Below are 18,824 nucleotides of genomic sequence, written 5' to 3' on the forward strand. Positions count from 1 at the left end.
TTTGAGAGAAACTTGCTAACATGCTAAAAAGTTTTTTAATTATAGCCAATAAATTCTGCTATGTCAATATTGTCTCATTCTGTAATATCTCTCTTTACATTGGTATTTTCTTTAATCACAAAGTTTAAACTTAGAAATGTGTTCTATAACCATAGGGACCAAATCATAAAGAAATGCAAGTATTGTATATATTAAAATACTTTTCTACTAGCCAGAATAATGACTAGATTTAACATCATATTGCATTGCACCTGATACTTAAAATCTTTATGACAGGTAGATACAATGCAAAAATCTATTTCTCAACAATGTAACTGAAAATAAAAACATGAAAAAATCTTCTGCCTGTACTGCTTGTGGAAGTTGGAGGCAAGCACTTAAAAAGATTGCTTGAATTCTACCAAGAAGTGGAATTTTCTTTTTAAAGTTTAATATTGAAGCAAAACACTGAGTTTTCTAAGAATATGGTAAGAAAACAGCAAACAATAATTCATTAACATTGTAATTTTGTACTGAGAAAACTACAGAACAAATGACTACGGAACAGTGCCAGGTAAATTTTTATTGCATTTATGATAATTTTTAAAATGGAAAACAAGCCAGCTAAGGCATATTTGAAACTGCCTTCAAACTACAAGGATTTTGTGCACTAAATTTTACTTGTGCTTACTGCGAAAATGTTTCCTGAATTTCCATTATACTACGAGAAATGCAAAAACAACAAAGATGTTAAGTACTACTAAATTCTGTGCATATTCAACTTGGTGATACTTTGCCACTGCATTTTTTACCAACTAGCAGGCACTAGACAAGAAAATAATTTAAACAATTCCTGTTTTACAGATGCTGTACCAAATATTACCTTAACAGAGCCAATGACTTTACTTCTATGAACAACTCTATTTTACCATGGTTTGTTTGTTCTTCTAAGTGGAGATGTTCCCAAGTAAGGTATACCTATGGGTATCTTATTCAGTATGAAGCTAAGCCCTCAAGTTGATGGTTATCAGGCAAGTAGGAGGGGAGTGAGGTAATCCTCTTCAGGGGAAAGGTTTTTGTAAAAAAAATTCTGACTTTATTAAGTTTAATATCCAAGCAAGCATGGTATAGTCCGACTCAAAAGATGACAGATTGGGTTAACCAAGCATATTAGAATAAAGCTGAAGTAGCCAAGGCCTCAATTTCATGCATTCTAACTTGGCAAGCAAAGCCCTATGAATAGAAAATTTGTACAATAATTTTTTCGTACAAGCTCCATCAGTGGATTCTTATAGATGTGGTGACACAGATTTAACAGTTCACAGTTGAACAGGATACAGAAGTATCTCCTTTCTGTCAACTCCCAAGTCTGAAGTTACTTGCCTATGAAATTGCCCAAAGAACCCAGCAGATTGGTTTCCATCATGAAAACTGGAACAAGAGAGCTACTGATTGATATTTCTGGTTTGCATAACTTGAAATGACAATTCACTGATACACTGGTGGAAGCAAAGACTCAGGAGACTACGTTAAAAGTAGTCTGTATTGAGGTTCTCATACAGTAAGTTTTTATATAGATCAAATCTGTTCTCAAGACTAAAGGAATCCTTCTCTTGTCCAAGCTACCGAAAAGAAAGTATAGTTCAAAAGAATCCATAAACCATTTCCTGTGAGAGGAGGACTTGGGAGGAAAACTTCTTTAATGTTGCCCATAGCTCAGGTATCCGACATGTTTTCTGGAAATGATGAGAACTTCAACAGCAGGAGTATGTTGGCAGAAAAGAGAATTCCTTAATCAGTACCAACAGCTGAATACACCTGCTCAGCCAGGTACTATTTAAGGATGGAGGATTTTTAGTGTGCTTGATAAGGCAAATAACAGCTTTCTCAGGAAAGACCTATTGCTGCATAACTTACAATAAGAGAAGATGCGGTTTTCAGTACAATGTTACCAAATGCTCCAATGTCACGCACATTTATGAATCAAGAGGAGTAAGGAAGTCATGATCTGGAGTTAAAACAGGCCATGAATGACATTCAGGTGAAGAGGAGCTGACGATGCAGAGGATATACAATCATGAGATTTAAAGCAAGTATACCAGGGCCTCAATAGAGCCTAATTAAAATAAAGAATGAGTGAAGGACACAGAGGGAAAGGGTAGTAGTGAGGACAGCATGAGAAGCAATGTACCTTCTGTCTTCTATAAACATACAACCACTATTGAATTATTCAAATATTTGACTAAGTAGCATGTATTATTCATAAAATACAGAATGTAAAATAACTGAGTCATACACAAACATGTAATCTCAGTGTAGGATAGGAGACTAAATGCCCATAATAAATTTTTTTTCTTACAGAAGACATTATCAACGCTATTCTGCAACGGAGTTGTAGCCTACACGGATGTCAGCTGAAAGAAAAGCAAATTCCTGGAAGAATACTAGGAATTAAAAGACCGAAAACAAAACTCTCACTCCTTAGAAGAACAAGACCTCATGAATTATTATTTGCTTGTCTCTACATATGAAAGTCATGGTCTCTAATAAGAAAATACTTTGTATTTCATATGAATACACATCAATTGATTGACAAATGCATTGCAATCTACTTCTAATAGTACATATACAAAAATTACTGCTAACATTAACCAATAAGTATTCATATCTTGTGAATACGTGTTGTGATGTCCAATTGAACTTTTAACTTTCTGAATCCATTTTTGTATATAACACACAAGATAAGTTAGTTATCATTACCCCAGGATAAGAACACAAAGCACACTTAAGAATTATTGAACTTACTAAAATTAATTGTACCCTAATGGTTTATACCCCATCTTAGGGTCATAAAACCATAATCACAGACACCCACAATTATAATGCTCTATATAATAAAAATACAAAAACTTTGTCTACTCAAAATAAATGGACGGTCAAAATGAAATTACTCATGATTTTATGTGAACAATGATCACAATTAGTTGCTCAGAACACACAAAATGTACTATACACTGCAATACTTTAAATAGCTTCATAAAATGTTTTATGAACAAATAAACAAGTCATTACACATATAAATTGATTCATAATTCAGTTTATTTTGTTTGCCACTTTATGCACTTCATTCCTTTTATAACGCATGGTACATACGCACTTGACACCACACACTTCTGGTACATATCCTACACTCAACTGCACACAAACTTAAAAACCTTGAGATTCATTCTGATAAAACCATTTTGGATTCAGAACCTATTACAATGGAAACTAGAAACCACACTTTTAATTAAGAATACTATGTAAATTAACTTAAGTAAAGGAAGACTACCAATTACTATACATCTGTTATACTGAACCATGACAACTGATCATTCTTGTTGCTTGCAAAAGATCCACTGAAAGACCGCATGTGATTACTGAATAGGTAAAGAATATTAAGTTTAATATTAAGTTTTTGTGAAATGTTAAAAAGCTGTATACAAATCATGTATATAGTTTCCTTCACACCATTAGGCTTGGTTATCTAATTGGTGCCACCTGATAATTACAATGTGTATCATTAAGCATACCAACAGACCAGGTGTATTGTGCAAATGTAACTTTGTCTAGCATTGTGCAGATATACATAATAGTGTTTGGGTTATTTTCCTAGTAATCAAATGTTGTTATAGTTCCACACAAAAGAATAAAAAAAACACTGAAGAAGACAAAAACTCAAAATCTAAACCTGCTATATTCACTTGATTTGAAGGTTAACAACCTATTTCCATCAGTCTTTAAAATCACTGAAAATATTAACAAGAGTTAGCAAATTCCTTGGAAGGTTACTGTTATTCCTATTCATCTTTACAAAGACTTACATGAGTAATAAGTTGAAAGAAAAATCACAGCCCAAGATGAAAATAGTCTATGTTTACACACCAGTACTGCTACAGATATTTAAGAAAAATTTGAGACAAATGATTCCTTCATCAGTCATTGTAGGTCATTCAGTGAGAAAGTAGTTTCAACTTGCAAGCAACAAATGGCCAGTCCCAATGCCTGAACAAACAATGACAAAGGGATTTTACACAAAAGTTTGCCAATCTTGCATTACTGAAAATACAGTACTTCAAACAAGAGGAAAATGAATGCACAATGGTCTTAAGTATACTGTCCAGTTCAGAATACACTACTATTTAAAGAAGCCCCTGCAAGGAGCTGGTAATTATTAGGTAGGCAAATAATACATGGTACCAGTAAGAATAAAACTTGGAAGAACTTTGCTTCTCCAATGTTCATATTTTGAACCTCACAAATGTATAATTTTTTTGATGAAATGTATCGTTTCAATGCAATATGATCAGAAAAAAATCCCTGATGTGTCATTATAGAGTAAAACCACTTCCTTGAGAGTAAATACATGGAGTTTAAAACTTGAGCTTGAGCAACTCATTTCTGTTTGGAAACCTGACTGAGCAAGATTATTTATTTAAGACCAATTGGCCAAAAGAAGTGAAAACTAGATATGTTTTTAGTGATATATACTATATCAAAAGTATATATGTGCTGTAATTCTGTTTAATGACTGGAAAGTAATCATTATGGTTCCTTTATGATTAACAATTTTTAAGTGACAGAAAACTGAAGACTACATGTTTACACGGTTATGTAAAATATGTACACCCTATCCGACCATAAACTGCTGTTACAACAAGGTATCTTTTGTAAGTGACAGGACTAACATGTGCAAATATTTACCAATGCACAGTCAGAAAAGGGCCAGTCTAAAACATGGTTAGATTTGTGCGGTTTGATAGAAAAGAATACATGTGCAGTAAACTAAAAAATTAACTAAGTAATCTCTACAATAATAATTATTACATTACTTGAAAATATGCACTGATTTCTTCTAGACATCATTTAGAATTAACCAAAGCAATACAGAACTTATCCAAGCATGGTACAACCAGCAACCTATTTCAAGCTAAAGTTTTCTGGATAATATACAAGTATGCTGCTCTGCAATGCAGCATGTAAACAACAGCTTAATTGTATATTTTAATTCATATGTTTCGCATATGTATTTGTTCACATACTTAGAGTATTCTCTATCCGTTTTTCAAACTGAATATAAAATTCCCAATATTATTCTATTCATATTCCTATTTCCCTTATTTCTCTTAATTCTGTCTTCCCTTCCACCAATTCCTTCCTAATTTATCTGTATATCACCTGAAATGCTAATTTTAACCTTGCAAAAATTGGTTTACTGGTTTATTTCCTGGTGAAAAAAAAATTGAAGTTGATGTAGATCTGCTAACAGATATAAGTAATATACATTTGCAAGTAAATGTTATTCTCATAGACAGTGATGTGTCATAACCTTTTCAGTATCAACTCCAGTATACTTTAGATACTGATAGACTAAACTGATACAATGACTATCAATCCTCAAGGTGCATAGAGCTCTGGCTACTTTTATCTACTTAAAATGGTGTTAAAACATCAATTTATAAAACATTACCTGTACAGATATCAAAGATTAATTGCAACCTGGTTAGTTTATATCCAGTCATTAAATTTACAGCCTCTGGTTTAAAAAATTTACTTGGAGAATGGTATTCATTACTTCACTGGTACCTAGGTTTCCTTGTGTGGTACATCAAGATCTTTCCTGATCCACAGCTACTAGAGTAGTTTAAGTATGACTAGCAAAACATTTCTGCACGGGAGATGGGGGGATTCTTTAGGATAAAATTCATTAAGAACCTATAAAAAACAACTAAAGATCCTGAAGTGAAAATTCAGAATTATCTTGGTATAGCAGAACATGTTTCAACTAAAAAAAATGAATATAATCCAAATAATGTATAGAGTGATTTCTGAACGATTCAATTATTCATGATCATAAACAATTTGTGACAACCTTTCATCATACCAAAAGACCTGCCATGAAGTCTTTCTTGTCAATAACATAAAAATAATTTCAGTGTTTCAGTTTTTGTTCAGTATGGCAATTATTGCATTTTAAACTACATCTGCATCTTGTACATACATATATTAAAAATAATGTATTTAACAACATTCTGCTAAGATATTTACCAACAGCTGTCATAGATTCCTTGTAATTGCTCTCAAATTTGCCAGGTACTAATTCAAGTTAACCTTATGGCTACACTTGAAATGTGTAGGCAAAATTTTGAAGGCCCACTTCCTACCAAGTTCCATACTTGATAAGATTCTGTAATAATATTACTTGAGTAAAACTGGATTATATTTCCTTAGTACTTTACCCAAGAAGATCACAAATTTGAGAGGTCATCCATGTCATCTAGTAATCCCTTTTTATCATCTGTCTTGGGCTTACTGCAATTGCTTTTCACCTTGTAGCCTCGCCCTTCTTTCTTGACAGTGGTGTAACATGGCTGGAATATTAAAAAAGTTAAGACTTTAATTTTTATAATTTGACAGAACATTCATTACATATTAAAAAATAAGAAGTAAACTAGCTAAAAAGTTATTTATACAGGTAAGAAGTAAAACTAGCCAAAATGTTAATCATTTATACAATATGACCCATTAACCAAGGTTTAATTGTTAGGAAGTATACTATTATTATTATTTTCAGTTAAAACTAAAAATAATTCTTTGCTCTATTCAAGTAAAGCAATGGTCAGACTATAGGTATATTCCATAACAATTTTTTTTTTTACTACAGTAGTGACACTAGGCACACTGCACAGAATGAGTGGTATAGTAAAAATAAAATATTTACAGTAGTATGCACACTGACTAATACTACAGTATTGAATATTCAATATTAAAAAAACAATTTCAGGTACTCAATGTCTATATAATGAACTATATTACCTAAAACCTGGTACTGTAATTTGTTCACCAATATAAATTCTATCAGTCACAAAAACATTAGCCAAGATTTATTCCAAGTTACCGTAAATGCTGTTACTCCAATTATACAGTTAACATAACCTATAATAAAATAACTATAATAAAATAATAAAATAACTTGAAAGAGCAAAGCTTTGCAAGCCTGTACCCAGAGTTTTTTGTGGGTGGGTGGGTGGGTGGGGTTGTTTTTTTCCCAAAACTGGACCTTTTCTTCTATAAATGTCATTGCATATATAGGTAAATACAAGATGAAATTGAAAATGTTATTTTAGTTGTATTAAGAAGAAAAATTGGGTATGAGGTCTATGCCCTTCTACCCGAGTAGATGTTATTCGAAGTACTGACTTTGGTTAACAGAATTCTTCTTAAAATCACTTAGAAATTTGGTGGCCTATATCATATTCCTATCATCACTCTTGTATTTCCTATTACTAAAGAATGAAGTTAATGTTTAATAATAATAAAAAATGTTAATGTTTAATAGTAAAAAAAAAAGTTATTTATTACTTTGTAAGTACAGGTCAATGAAAAGGATAGTCACAGAAAATATGGGACTTCCAGTAATTTTGGGGGTTGAGGGGCATCATTTACAGGCCTGCTTTGTATTTTTGCTGTTAAGAATTCAGAATGAACGTTACCTGGTAAGTGCCAAGCATTTATTACAATATTCTCCAGAGGAAAACAATTACCGGAAACATTCTCCAATGAGAAATTGTTTTACAGTACTGTGCAAAACTGCTCTACATTCCATTGGTATCTCCCATGTACACATAAAGGAAAGTATGTATCTTTATCTTGCAACATGACTTCAGCAAGTGCCACCATATTTTTTGGGGAAAAAAATGACAAATTTTCTAAGACAATTTGTATTTTTCCTAGCCACAAACCTGAGGTCTTAACAATAGGATAATTTTCTAGCGCCTAGCTGGATCTGGTTAAACAATCGGAGATTGAAAAGCAAGGAATCTATGAGATCTGGCAACGCGGTTACTTACTCTTCCCCACTGGGTGTTAGGCATATTTTTTAGCACCTCCTTTGTTTAGACTTCCTTCATCAGTGCCAAATATCTTCTTTACGATTACCTACGCTACTCATTTTGATTGAGTTAAGAATGTACATGTTATCAAAGCACTAAAAAAGCCTTTGGATACAAAGACTGAGTAACAGGCAGCCTAAATCCTGAGGCAATAACAGCAACAAGTTAAAGTGAAACAAGGTGATTGTTCATCTAATAAGCTCTTATGATAGAAGAATGAAAAGACAATTGCTAATGGCAAGCAAGGAAATATTTGGGGTGGGGGAGGGGGAGGACTGTGAATCAACTGACACTGCCATAAGAAGCTCTCCCATTGTCTATGCATTTGCTCTCTCCACAGACACACTTCTTATAGCTGGCTTTGAATTCAATTCTTATAATTACATGTACAAAACTAGGGTTTGTATTCATGCAAGAACATATGGTTCATTTTTAAAGAGTTTGGAAGATACAATTTCTAACCCACACAAAATTTCAGTCAGGTTTCAAAATCTATGAAAGGTTACCAAACATACCATGCTATTTAAGGTATATAAAGTATCACAGATTTACAGTACTTACAGTATCACATAGTGTCATTTGGCAACAATCTTCGATGTTGATGCTAACACCATCGTGGTCTGCACTACATGCTCCTCCTCTCAAATCTGGTCTGATCTTGGGTCCAAAGCGCTTTGGTTGATGTGGTAAAGCTTCAATAGCTAAGAGATTAAATGAAAAGATTTTAAAACATCAAGAAGTTGAAAAGATTTACCAATTTACAAGATATAACCATAAGTGCAAGCATTAACTGAAAATCATTAAGACTGGATATGGAGCAAGTTTTTGGCTTAATTAAAGAAACAAACTAAAAAGTAAATAGTATTATAGCATTATTATTCTAGGATATTTGCATAAAATGATTAATTTATTAAGTTCATGCGATATACAACACTAATGTTTCTGTAACCATACTGCATCAGGTGGAGACCAAACTTGAATGTTAATTTAGATAAACTGGGCTGTATATAGACTCCTGCTATTATTAAGTAGCTTAACCATATCACTGAGGATATTAATTAGCTCACCAAGAGCTGGCCCAAATAATTTGTCTTTATCAATAATATGGTTAAATTTGCTTTATCAAATTACAGTTTTCTAAGAAATCTAGAATTATCTTAATTGAAAATAAAGAATCTAACAAAACTTCAGTCTCCATGTTGAAATTTTTTTATTTGGGTATTTACTTTGTTTAGTGGAACTGAGGCATCAGTGTTATTCACAGTTGTGAAATATTTTTCAAGTGGCAATGATAACGTGCTACAAATACCAAGTTAAAAAATATAAAGTCCTTAATTCAAAGGTAATCTAAGGCTGCTCACAGGACTTATATCATTAGTGTTTTCTCTTCTGATAAGGTAATGCTGCAGAGATATAAAGAAATATTTCTCACGACATTTTTATGAAGAAAAGTTACCAAGTTTAGAGGTACATCTGAGTTAGCTTAATATAGGTTTCAAAGATATATAATACAGAGAAACAGTTTTAGACCAGTAATTTACCTCTCTCAGAAACTGTAACAGGAAGCTCTTTTCTGTCGCTCATTAATTTATGTTGGAACCAGAGTTTATACACAAGAGCTAAAGTTGACAAGAAGAATATAATGCAAAAGAGACCCAAAACTATAACGATAATGAGTAGCTGATTTTCACTGCACCTGGAAATAAATAAATACTATATAAGAAAAGTAACAAATTGAGTATTAATGTGTAGGTATACTGTACTATGAATTTTTTGTCACAAAAAACAGCCTATATTTACAGATGCATACCATGCTGATGAAAGATTTTTGTGAATTTTGTTGAAAGCACAGCTTTAATTAAATGCATATCAATGGATGGAAAGCCTAACTTACATGTGTGACTGCATTATCAGCTGTTGGGTTGTATCAGTTGTGAATAGACCTGCCTCAGCTTCTTGATGATCTTCACCAAAATGTCCTTCTGACTTCCCTTCTGTCTGTCTGTCTGAGCTGTCATTCTCATTGTTTTTTATATGATATTTTTGTTCGGTATTGAATTCCTCCTTTGTCTGCTCTTGGATTATGGGTGGTGTCAATACACCAGAATCACCCACTTCTTCTTCATTGGCTTTTCTTTGGGAGTTAATTTTTCCTTTGCAAACTTCCTGTATAGAATCATCTGTAAGGCCTCCTAAAATTGCAAGACCATAAACTCCATGGTGCTCTCCATATTTAGAATCAATCTGAGGAGTGTGGACAAGTTTTACAACATCATCAGGATTCTCGCGAGATGCTCTCATTATTCCCTGTTGTCCCCAGTCAGCCCAATAAATGAACTTTTCATCAGTTGTCAAAGAAAATGGATAGCAGTTTTCGAGGCTAACAAGAACTTCTCGCTCTGGTAATTTTTGTCCAAATTCATAACTAATAATCCTACAATAGCTCTGTTCAACATCATCTCCAACTGTCTCAGCCCACAGTAGCTTTCCTCCACGGATATCGTAAGCCAAGCCCTATGAGAAAAAATATTTGTTAAATATTCTAATGATATAGTGGATATGATCAATTTGATGTGCAATGAGTGATACCAATTCAACATTAGAAATACACAGTTATTCAGGTGTTTTAGGCGACACGGCTTCCTCGCCCAGAAATAGATTTTTCCTACGTCAAAATCCCTTATTTAGAAATGTTTTGAAAACCCAGTTCCAGTACACACTAATACTTTACTACAATATAGTACTGAGTTTACAGTAGTAATAGCAAAATTTCCTCTAAAATCAACTGGCTTTCAACCTAAGGGGATGTTTAGATAGTTTCAAAAATAATTTAAAGTTTTTCATATAATTTCCTACAAAAAGCTAGACTTGTATTTAAAGGTTCAATATTAATGGTAAAAAAAAAAAATCATCTGTTTTGTATTCTCACAGTAGAAATCCATAGCAAAAATAAGGCAAGCTACTTTAATACAATGGCAGCCAGAATTTAATTAACTACAAACACTGCTACTACCAGAGATAATCTTTAATGTTTTATGTAACCATAATTACTGTAGAAACCTATTTTTTATAAATAATTTCCTAAAAAAACCTATCAAGTTTAACAATACTCAAAGTAGTTTTACCTGGTAAAAGATTTTCACTTTCTGGTCTTTATCTTGCACAAGGACGGTGTGAGATGGGCCCTGGAGATCACACACTTCAATACTGCTTGGTACATTTCCTGATGCATCTCGTTCACTCCAATACATCAATCTGAAGATGGACTTTATATCAAAATACTGTACCGTACATGAATTTCTTACTTCTAAGACTGCTAGACGAAACTGACAAAAAAGTAGATTTTTTTTACTCTATCAGAAACTATAAAGTATAAATACATTTGCAAATCATAAAAAAAGCATTCTTTCCATGTGCATACAAACTACTGATTCACAAATTCCTTTCTATAAATCCATTAGTCAATAATAATGCCTTCAACTTTTTCTTGTAGAACAAAATGAGAAGTGGGAGTTCAGACAAGTTTCTTATGTTTTATATTATTTCATGGTAATTCACTACATACAATTTCACTGATCTGCTTCCTTATGGATGAAATTACTTAGCTGAATTCTTTGGTATAGAATGAAACAACATTACTCATTATGTGACAGATTTCTATAGTACCATTGTAAAAACTGCACTTTGTAAACACTGAAACTGTTGTTAAAGTGTCCTGGCAAACAAACCAAAAAACTATTTAAAAAACCCATGAAATTAATTTAAAAGTAACTAAAAGTAGCTTCAAGCAGAATACAGACAAAGATCCCAATCTACTCAACAAGAAAGGCTTAAAAGTATCACCACACTACATACTTAAAATTTACAGTATAGTACTTACTCATTGCAATAATCTATGGCTATTCCTCGAGGTTCAATCACACCTCCAAACATGTGAGCTGGTTCAGGTTTAGGTGCTGGATTTTCCTTTTGTTCACTGGATACCAGTGTTTTATAAACACCATGATTGTAAGAATCAGTCCAGTATAAGTGCTCTGTTCTTGGATCGTAGGTCAATCCCTCCATTATGGTGTTATTTGTTGCTGATTGAAAAAGTTGTCTCTATTAATCAAATTATCAAAATATGTTCGAATGATATGATTACAGTGGGCTGTTTGTAAATTTTGTATCACTGCATGCACTAATCTCACTGAAGATGCTATTCACCTTTATTAATCCAATCCATATACATAATTGATCATTACTAAATTGTTTTGCAACATGGTAAAAGGAAAAGTGCTGATGCAAGAGGTTGCATCTCATAAAGGTGAAATCATTCATTGGCAAATGTAGTAAATATTACCTTGCAAGTTGATTCTACTACTATCAGTTGTATATTTTCACTAATTTCAATGACATTTTCAATTCTGAACAACCAAATACAATTATGATGAGCTCATTAATCTCTGCGTGCTGTCCAACTCTGGCATGTCAATATAGAAAATGCTTTTTGGCTTCATTATTTCAGCTTTCACTCACAGTAAAGGTACAATACAACTCTGTCCTCATTAACAAGTACTAAAGAAAAAAATAATTTTCATTCTGGAGTGTCTTTATGATAAAATAAAAACTTACACAGCATCTTAGCCTGGATGATTCTATTTACATTTAAGTGCATTCTTAAAAAGTCTACAGAAAACATTTATCTAGTATCAACATCCAAAAAACTTGCAATTAAAGATAAACAAAAGATGACAACATCCTCAACTTACTTCGGACAATGGACTGCATGTTTTTCACAATATAATCTTCGTCCAGATTAAGAGAGAAAATCTTGCTGTCTTCATGGATTGCTTCTGCCACAAACAATCTTCGTCCTTTTGGATCATAAGTCAATCCAACTGGATAGGAGAAAGGCTTTGGAACTTTCAAAACGTATGACTCCCAACTAACGGGAGGGCTGCCTAAGGGGGTCTTATCCACATCACGCAAAAGGAGAATATCATGTTTGTATACAGCTACCAAATCTGTCAAAGATAAGGTCATCACAATGTATTTATGAAAACAATTAGGGAAAAACCTGAAATTAACAAGGAATGGCTGTATGCACATTAAGCTCAAAACAATCGGATACAGTACATGTACTATATCCTTTCCTTTACACAAACCCTTTTATCACTCCCACATATCACCACATTTATACACTGTCCTTGCAACTAGAAAATGCTGGTAATAGAATTGATAAGGGCAGCAAGGAAGTGCACATTTTGTAAATAAGACAGGAGTGTGAATTCGTTTGACTGCTTTCATTTGATGATGTACTGACAGGGGATAGTGATGACAACTGCAGACAATAGTACAAGGGTTTTATGAGTCTGAAAGTGCTTTAAAGATAAAAATTTAAATGTGAGCAAGAGCAGGGTTATGAGGATGTATGGAAATGAGGAAGCTGGAGCAATGAATAGTAGTAATAGGGAGTGTGGAGATTAAAATTTGTCGATTCATAAAGGAATTTGGGAGTACTTAAATATAATGGATAATCAGAGATGTGAGAAAAGATGCCATAAAACAAGTAAAGAAAGAATGGTAGCAGGGTGTGCGAAAAATATCAAGAGACTTGAATTATCTATGGAATTTGCTCTAAATTGGGAATGCATTAATCAACTCTCCTTTATGTTGACTGCAAATGAAAGAAAAAAGATTGAAGTAATTGACATGAATTATTTGCAGAGAATGTGCAACTTGAGAATAACTAAGGTGAAAATTTTGCATACATAGAAGTAGTAAGTCTATTGGATTAAAATAGTAAAAGACTATTGACATTAAAAGGAATGATAATTGCATTAGAAAGCTAGCTCTTTCTTTTCATACAAACATTCGTAATACAGAATTGTGAACAAGTAACATGAGAGGAAACCTATAAGCATAAGATGGAACTCCATATACGTAGTCCTAATAAAGAATACAAAAATCAAAAATCTAATACCATACATTTCAGTCAGAAAGGAATTACTATTATTATTATAATATTGTCTGCAAATTTATGAATGTCCTCTGCATTTGAGACCAAATGAACTAAGATAAGTAGAAATACCATTGAACAAGGTATCCTTATTATTAAAAGAAAAAAAAAGAATTGATAAATCTAAGATGATTGATTATCTTGGTCTTCCATCCATATAGACATTGATTAAAATACATCTTGAAATCACTATCATGCAAAGAAGGCTTAGCCATAGTGGGAAACATTTGGGCATGGCCTACTTTAAACATTTCCTTATCAAAATTCCTGATACTGCAGCAATGTGCAAGAGTAAAGCATTCACTGTATTTTTTTAAACTCCTGACTGACTTATGCAGGGATGGCCTGTCTGTCGTAAGCCGCAATCGTTGAAAACTGGGGGCTGAAGGAAAGTGAAACATAGGACTATCACTGCAAAGCCTTTCGACTTCTTGTCCTTTACTAAGCTGACTGATATAAATATGAAAGTAAGTTTACAAAAAAGCTCGAATAAATGACAGATAGGGATTATAAAGGAGAATATGTGCCTGGAATCCAACACACCTGGAGAATTAGTAGACCTACCCTAAACAGGGGTACAATTTAAGAGGTTTACAAAAGATTAAGTCCAACTGCTCAGAAGCAGGAACAAGACAATTAAAAAATTATACAGAGCAGTGACTCACCACAAAAAATGTTGCAAAAATACAATTTAATATAAGATTTTGTTGAGGTCAGTCACAAGAAGTCAAAAAGCCTTAAAGTGGTACTCCACTGTTTCACTTTCCTACATGGCTTTAGCCTGTATTTATATATTCATCACGTTCTAAAATTTCGTGAATCAGTCACTCACTCTCACACACACACTCTCTCTCTCTCTCTCTCTCTCTCTCACACACACACACACACACACACACACATCACACACACACACACACACACACACACACACACACACACACACACATATATATATATATATTTATTATATATATATATATATATATATACTGGTATATTTGTATGCATATTTTTACTAACTCTTTATATAGTTTAGTTGATATAGGCCTATGTATGTGTTTGTGTGCATGTGTCAAAATATATAGATTCTTAATTTCTTACATTTATACGTAAACAGATAAGAATTAGTCTTAACCTCACTGAAATATTATAGCATTTGTGAATATTTGAATCTAACAGTGCTGATTCAGTTTTAGGTTCATTTCTCATACTTGACTGCACATTACTTTTATAGGTCACACATTCAACCATGTAATTTAAACCCACCACTGCACATGTTGTGGAAATAGTAACATGAATCCTGCGCTGCGCTAAAAGTTCTGAATTCTGAGGTGACTACGTGTATAATTTGCCCTTAATTTTGCATCTCTATAGCATGGGTAGTAACTGCATTCACTTTGAAAGCATGCTGATTTTGCATCTGTACATCAAAGTAGTTAACTGTCCGTTCCTTAAGTTTCAAGAGATCGATACAGGAAATGACTAACGCTGGTTTGATCATCACACACCTCAATCCATGAATGATGCAACATCGTCAGAAAGTAAACAGTTTCAATGCACGCACTCAAGAGCTGTTACGAACTCAGGCACTGGAAAACGTTCATACGCATTACGTATGTCACGGCAAAGAAATGAACCTAAAACTGAATGAACACTGTCAGATTCAAATATTTTTAAATGCTATAATATTTCAGTTAGGTTAAGACCTATTCTTATTTGTTATTGCATAATAATACCAAAAACACCGGGAACCCAGTGGCTATTGCAACTGAGGCGGTGTTAAGATAGAACAATAGTTCACTGTAACTTCAGCGGATATCTATCCCATAGGCGTAGGTGCAGTGTGATAAGGAAATGAACTGTGAATGAAGTGTGGAATGGCTGATACTTGCAAATGATAAAAGGAATGACTGGGGAAGAGGCCGAAAAACTGTAAACTTGTGAGTCTGGGAGGGATTTCAAAGAGAAGATTGTAAGTAAATGGAAAATATGGAGTGGGAGAAATGACCTGGATGGTGGAAGAATGGAAGCTGTTGATTTGTATTGGTAACTATTTGGGTGTAAATAAAACAGACGATAGCAAGATAAAGAAACCAGGTGAGCCGCAGAACAGGCGAAGTAAGGAAGGCAATAACCTGGTACGTGAAAAAAAAAAAAAAAAACTGGAGGGGAACTATGAATGTCTATGGAAGTTTAGAATGAACGAATGGATTATTACACTGAAAACTCTCTTCATGGCTGTGAAGTGTGGATACTAGGTGCAAGTTAAAAGAAAAGATTGAGGCTTTTGTGATGAACTGTTGGTACGATTATGTAGTGGAAGGACTAGAAGGGTGTGAAATAAGGATATATAAATACGTTTGTGTATTTAAAAGGAAGGATTAGTATCAACAAATCATTTTCACTCAAGGAAGGCGAACATGCTTGGTGTCCCTAAATATTGTGATATTTTTTCAGCCTTTATAAGTATTTCTAGTTGCCATGTAGTATATTCACATAATTTAAATAAATTTTTTAAGCTTCTACAAAAGATGAACCATTAAGTCAGAATTTCGCTTGTATTTTTTTTCAGATAAATTAGCCACTAGCTTAAAACCATTTTTTAAAACATTACAAAGCCCAATCTCATACCAGTCTATCATTTTCACTAAAACATAAGAAAACGATAATAAAATCAAAGAGAGCAATGCCTATCAATGATACATAAAAACCACATAGGAAATGTTATTTTACCTGAAAAACTAGATATTACATTGCGCAATGGCAAGGAAAATCTTTACTTTAGCATAAAGCATCAAAAACCCAGAGAAAGAAAAATAAGGACATTTGCTCAATTACCATCACTAAGAAAAATCGAAAATTCATCTATTTAGTTATTCTTTAACGTGAGCATCAGGTTTCGGGTACCAGAAAGAATTCAGTATTGGCAAATGTGTGGCACAAGTGCCAGGGGTTGTCCACCCCTGACCTACTGTGTCTTGGACAGATGGTATGAAAGACGGGACAAAAGGGGGGCGGCTGCCCCAGTGTCCCAGACGCATGAGAGTTCATGTACGATTAAAGTGAACAATGGAAGGTGTGTGGGAAGTTTGGCGTGCTGCTAATGAGCCATGTTGTGGAAGCTTCCTGCACGGCGATGCATCAACGATTTAGCAGTTAAAAGATTTCAAGTATTAATGCGCTTTGTAAATGTGATTTTCTTGCTGAAAAAATAATTATAAGGCATAAGAAAAGACTATTTATAAAAGACCCCACAATAATATTTCCCCTTTTGTGTTTTAAAGTACATGAACATATGTGCGTTCCTCATAAGTGCTCACTTTTGACAGTAATAAAGATTCTTGGCAGCCTACCATTGGCCGAAACACACCCCCGACCCCCGCCAATTACCCTCGCTCGTTTTACTCGTTACCCGTTTTCTTAGGTTTCTATATCACTGTCCAACTCCTTCAACTTTACCCTGATCCAATTTACATATCGTTTCAAATCCTGAAACTTCTTAGTAAGATACAATAAGCTTTTGGTGGAGAAAATTCAACGTTCGTGGAATGAATATTATTTTATGAGTGGTTAGATGGAGGACTGATGTATCACTCCACACTCAATGAAGTGACCAATAATTATTTGGTAATATTTCATGATTTTTACCTCTTTTACCTATTTTTTCCCATAAATTCATTTTACCTAATGATGCTGCAAAAATTTGATGTATCTAAAACTTAATTAGTATATTACGAACACAAACAATGTCCCACGCATATTTGATACTGACTTACGTTTCATATAAACGAAAAAGGTAATTTCTCCATTTTAAAAAGAGCACTTCAAAATTTCATCATAATGAGTCTGTTTTAACAGTAGTATTAGGTACGTTTATCTACGGTTTCAAATGAGAAATTATAAGGCCATTCATTGTTTTTTATGCCGTGCCCGTGAAGTCAATTCCCTTTCATTTACTTTCTCCCAGAAGAGAAGAGAAAATAGTTATATACAGAACGGTCGGACGATGAAGCAATCTTGGCAATGTTATTTTAGGCACGGAATTACGTAATCCATAATCTTGCTGCATCTCTGGTTTACTGTCGAAGTTTCATTCATAGAGACACTATACACATTTTTAGCAAAACCACAAGAACCGATGACCACGCGTGACTAAACACCTAACCTAAATAGTCAAGAATTACGCAATTAAAGAGTTCTACAACTAACGTTATCGTACTGCTACGGTTATTCACAAATAATACACTAAATAAGGTCTCTCCTCTTTGTGCACCACAAATCTTCGTCTTTTACAAAAGGGGGAGGAGAAATGTATATATTTTGAGGAATACGTATAGCTATATATAGCTAACTATTATTCGTTGCATTCGAACGTGGCGGTAGGGAATCAGGTGTACGTGACCGGCGCCAAAAGAGGAATGGCGACCTCAATATATAGTGTTTTTGCCTTAAAACAATTCCTTTCCACAAAATAAGAAAAAAATAACATTCACAGACATATTACTTACCGGTACAGGAGGAGATGGCGAATAAAGAGACAAATAAAATCCATTTTGTTGCGGAAGCCATCCCCGTAATTCCCCGACAGAGTACACCACACAACTTTCCTGCGGGTACTGAGCAAGCGAGTGAGCGACTCGGTATGAACGACTAGCGTGTCGTCCCTTACGTCGTCTGCTTCTCTGCCGAGTGCCGAGGACCCCAGGGAGCTAGTCTCCTCCCCATCCCATCACGTGCGACTCCTCCCCACCGCCTTCTCTCTCTCTCTCTCTCTCTCTGGCCTTGATGCTATTCTCCCGCCGTAAGCACACATCGCCGCTTTTCAAGTATCACCTGCAGTGATACTTGAAAAGTATCAGCACATCTCAACACTTTCACTCGGTGATAAACGGAGTGAACAGTACTCTACGGTC

The 18,824-nt window shown here is 34.0% G+C and overlaps 1 protein-coding gene across 1 annotated transcript; it reads right to left on the reverse strand.

Annotated features, from left to right (window-relative positions):
* Nucleotides 1-884: 884 nt before the first annotated feature.
* On the reverse strand, nucleotides 885-18,598 carry LOC135212707 (uncharacterized). Its single transcript, XM_064246397.1, has 8 exons — nucleotides 18,420-18,598; nucleotides 12,662-12,916; nucleotides 11,791-11,992; nucleotides 11,036-11,165; nucleotides 9,805-10,424; nucleotides 9,452-9,606; nucleotides 8,472-8,611; nucleotides 885-6,389 (listed from the first exon to the last, which is right to left on the reverse strand). Exons 1-8 carry the CDS (start codon nucleotides 18,478-18,480, stop codon nucleotides 6,267-6,269), a joined length of 1,686 nt encoding a protein of 561 aa, XP_064102467.1. The 5' UTR covers nucleotides 18,481-18,598; the 3' UTR covers nucleotides 885-6,266.
* Between the last annotated feature and the right edge of the window lie 226 nt (nucleotides 18,599-18,824).

This window comes from Macrobrachium nipponense, chromosome 41 (assembly GCF_015104395.2).
Source record: "Macrobrachium nipponense isolate FS-2020 chromosome 41, ASM1510439v2, whole genome shotgun sequence".
NCBI lineage: Eukaryota > Metazoa > Arthropoda > Malacostraca > Decapoda > Palaemonidae > Macrobrachium > Macrobrachium nipponense.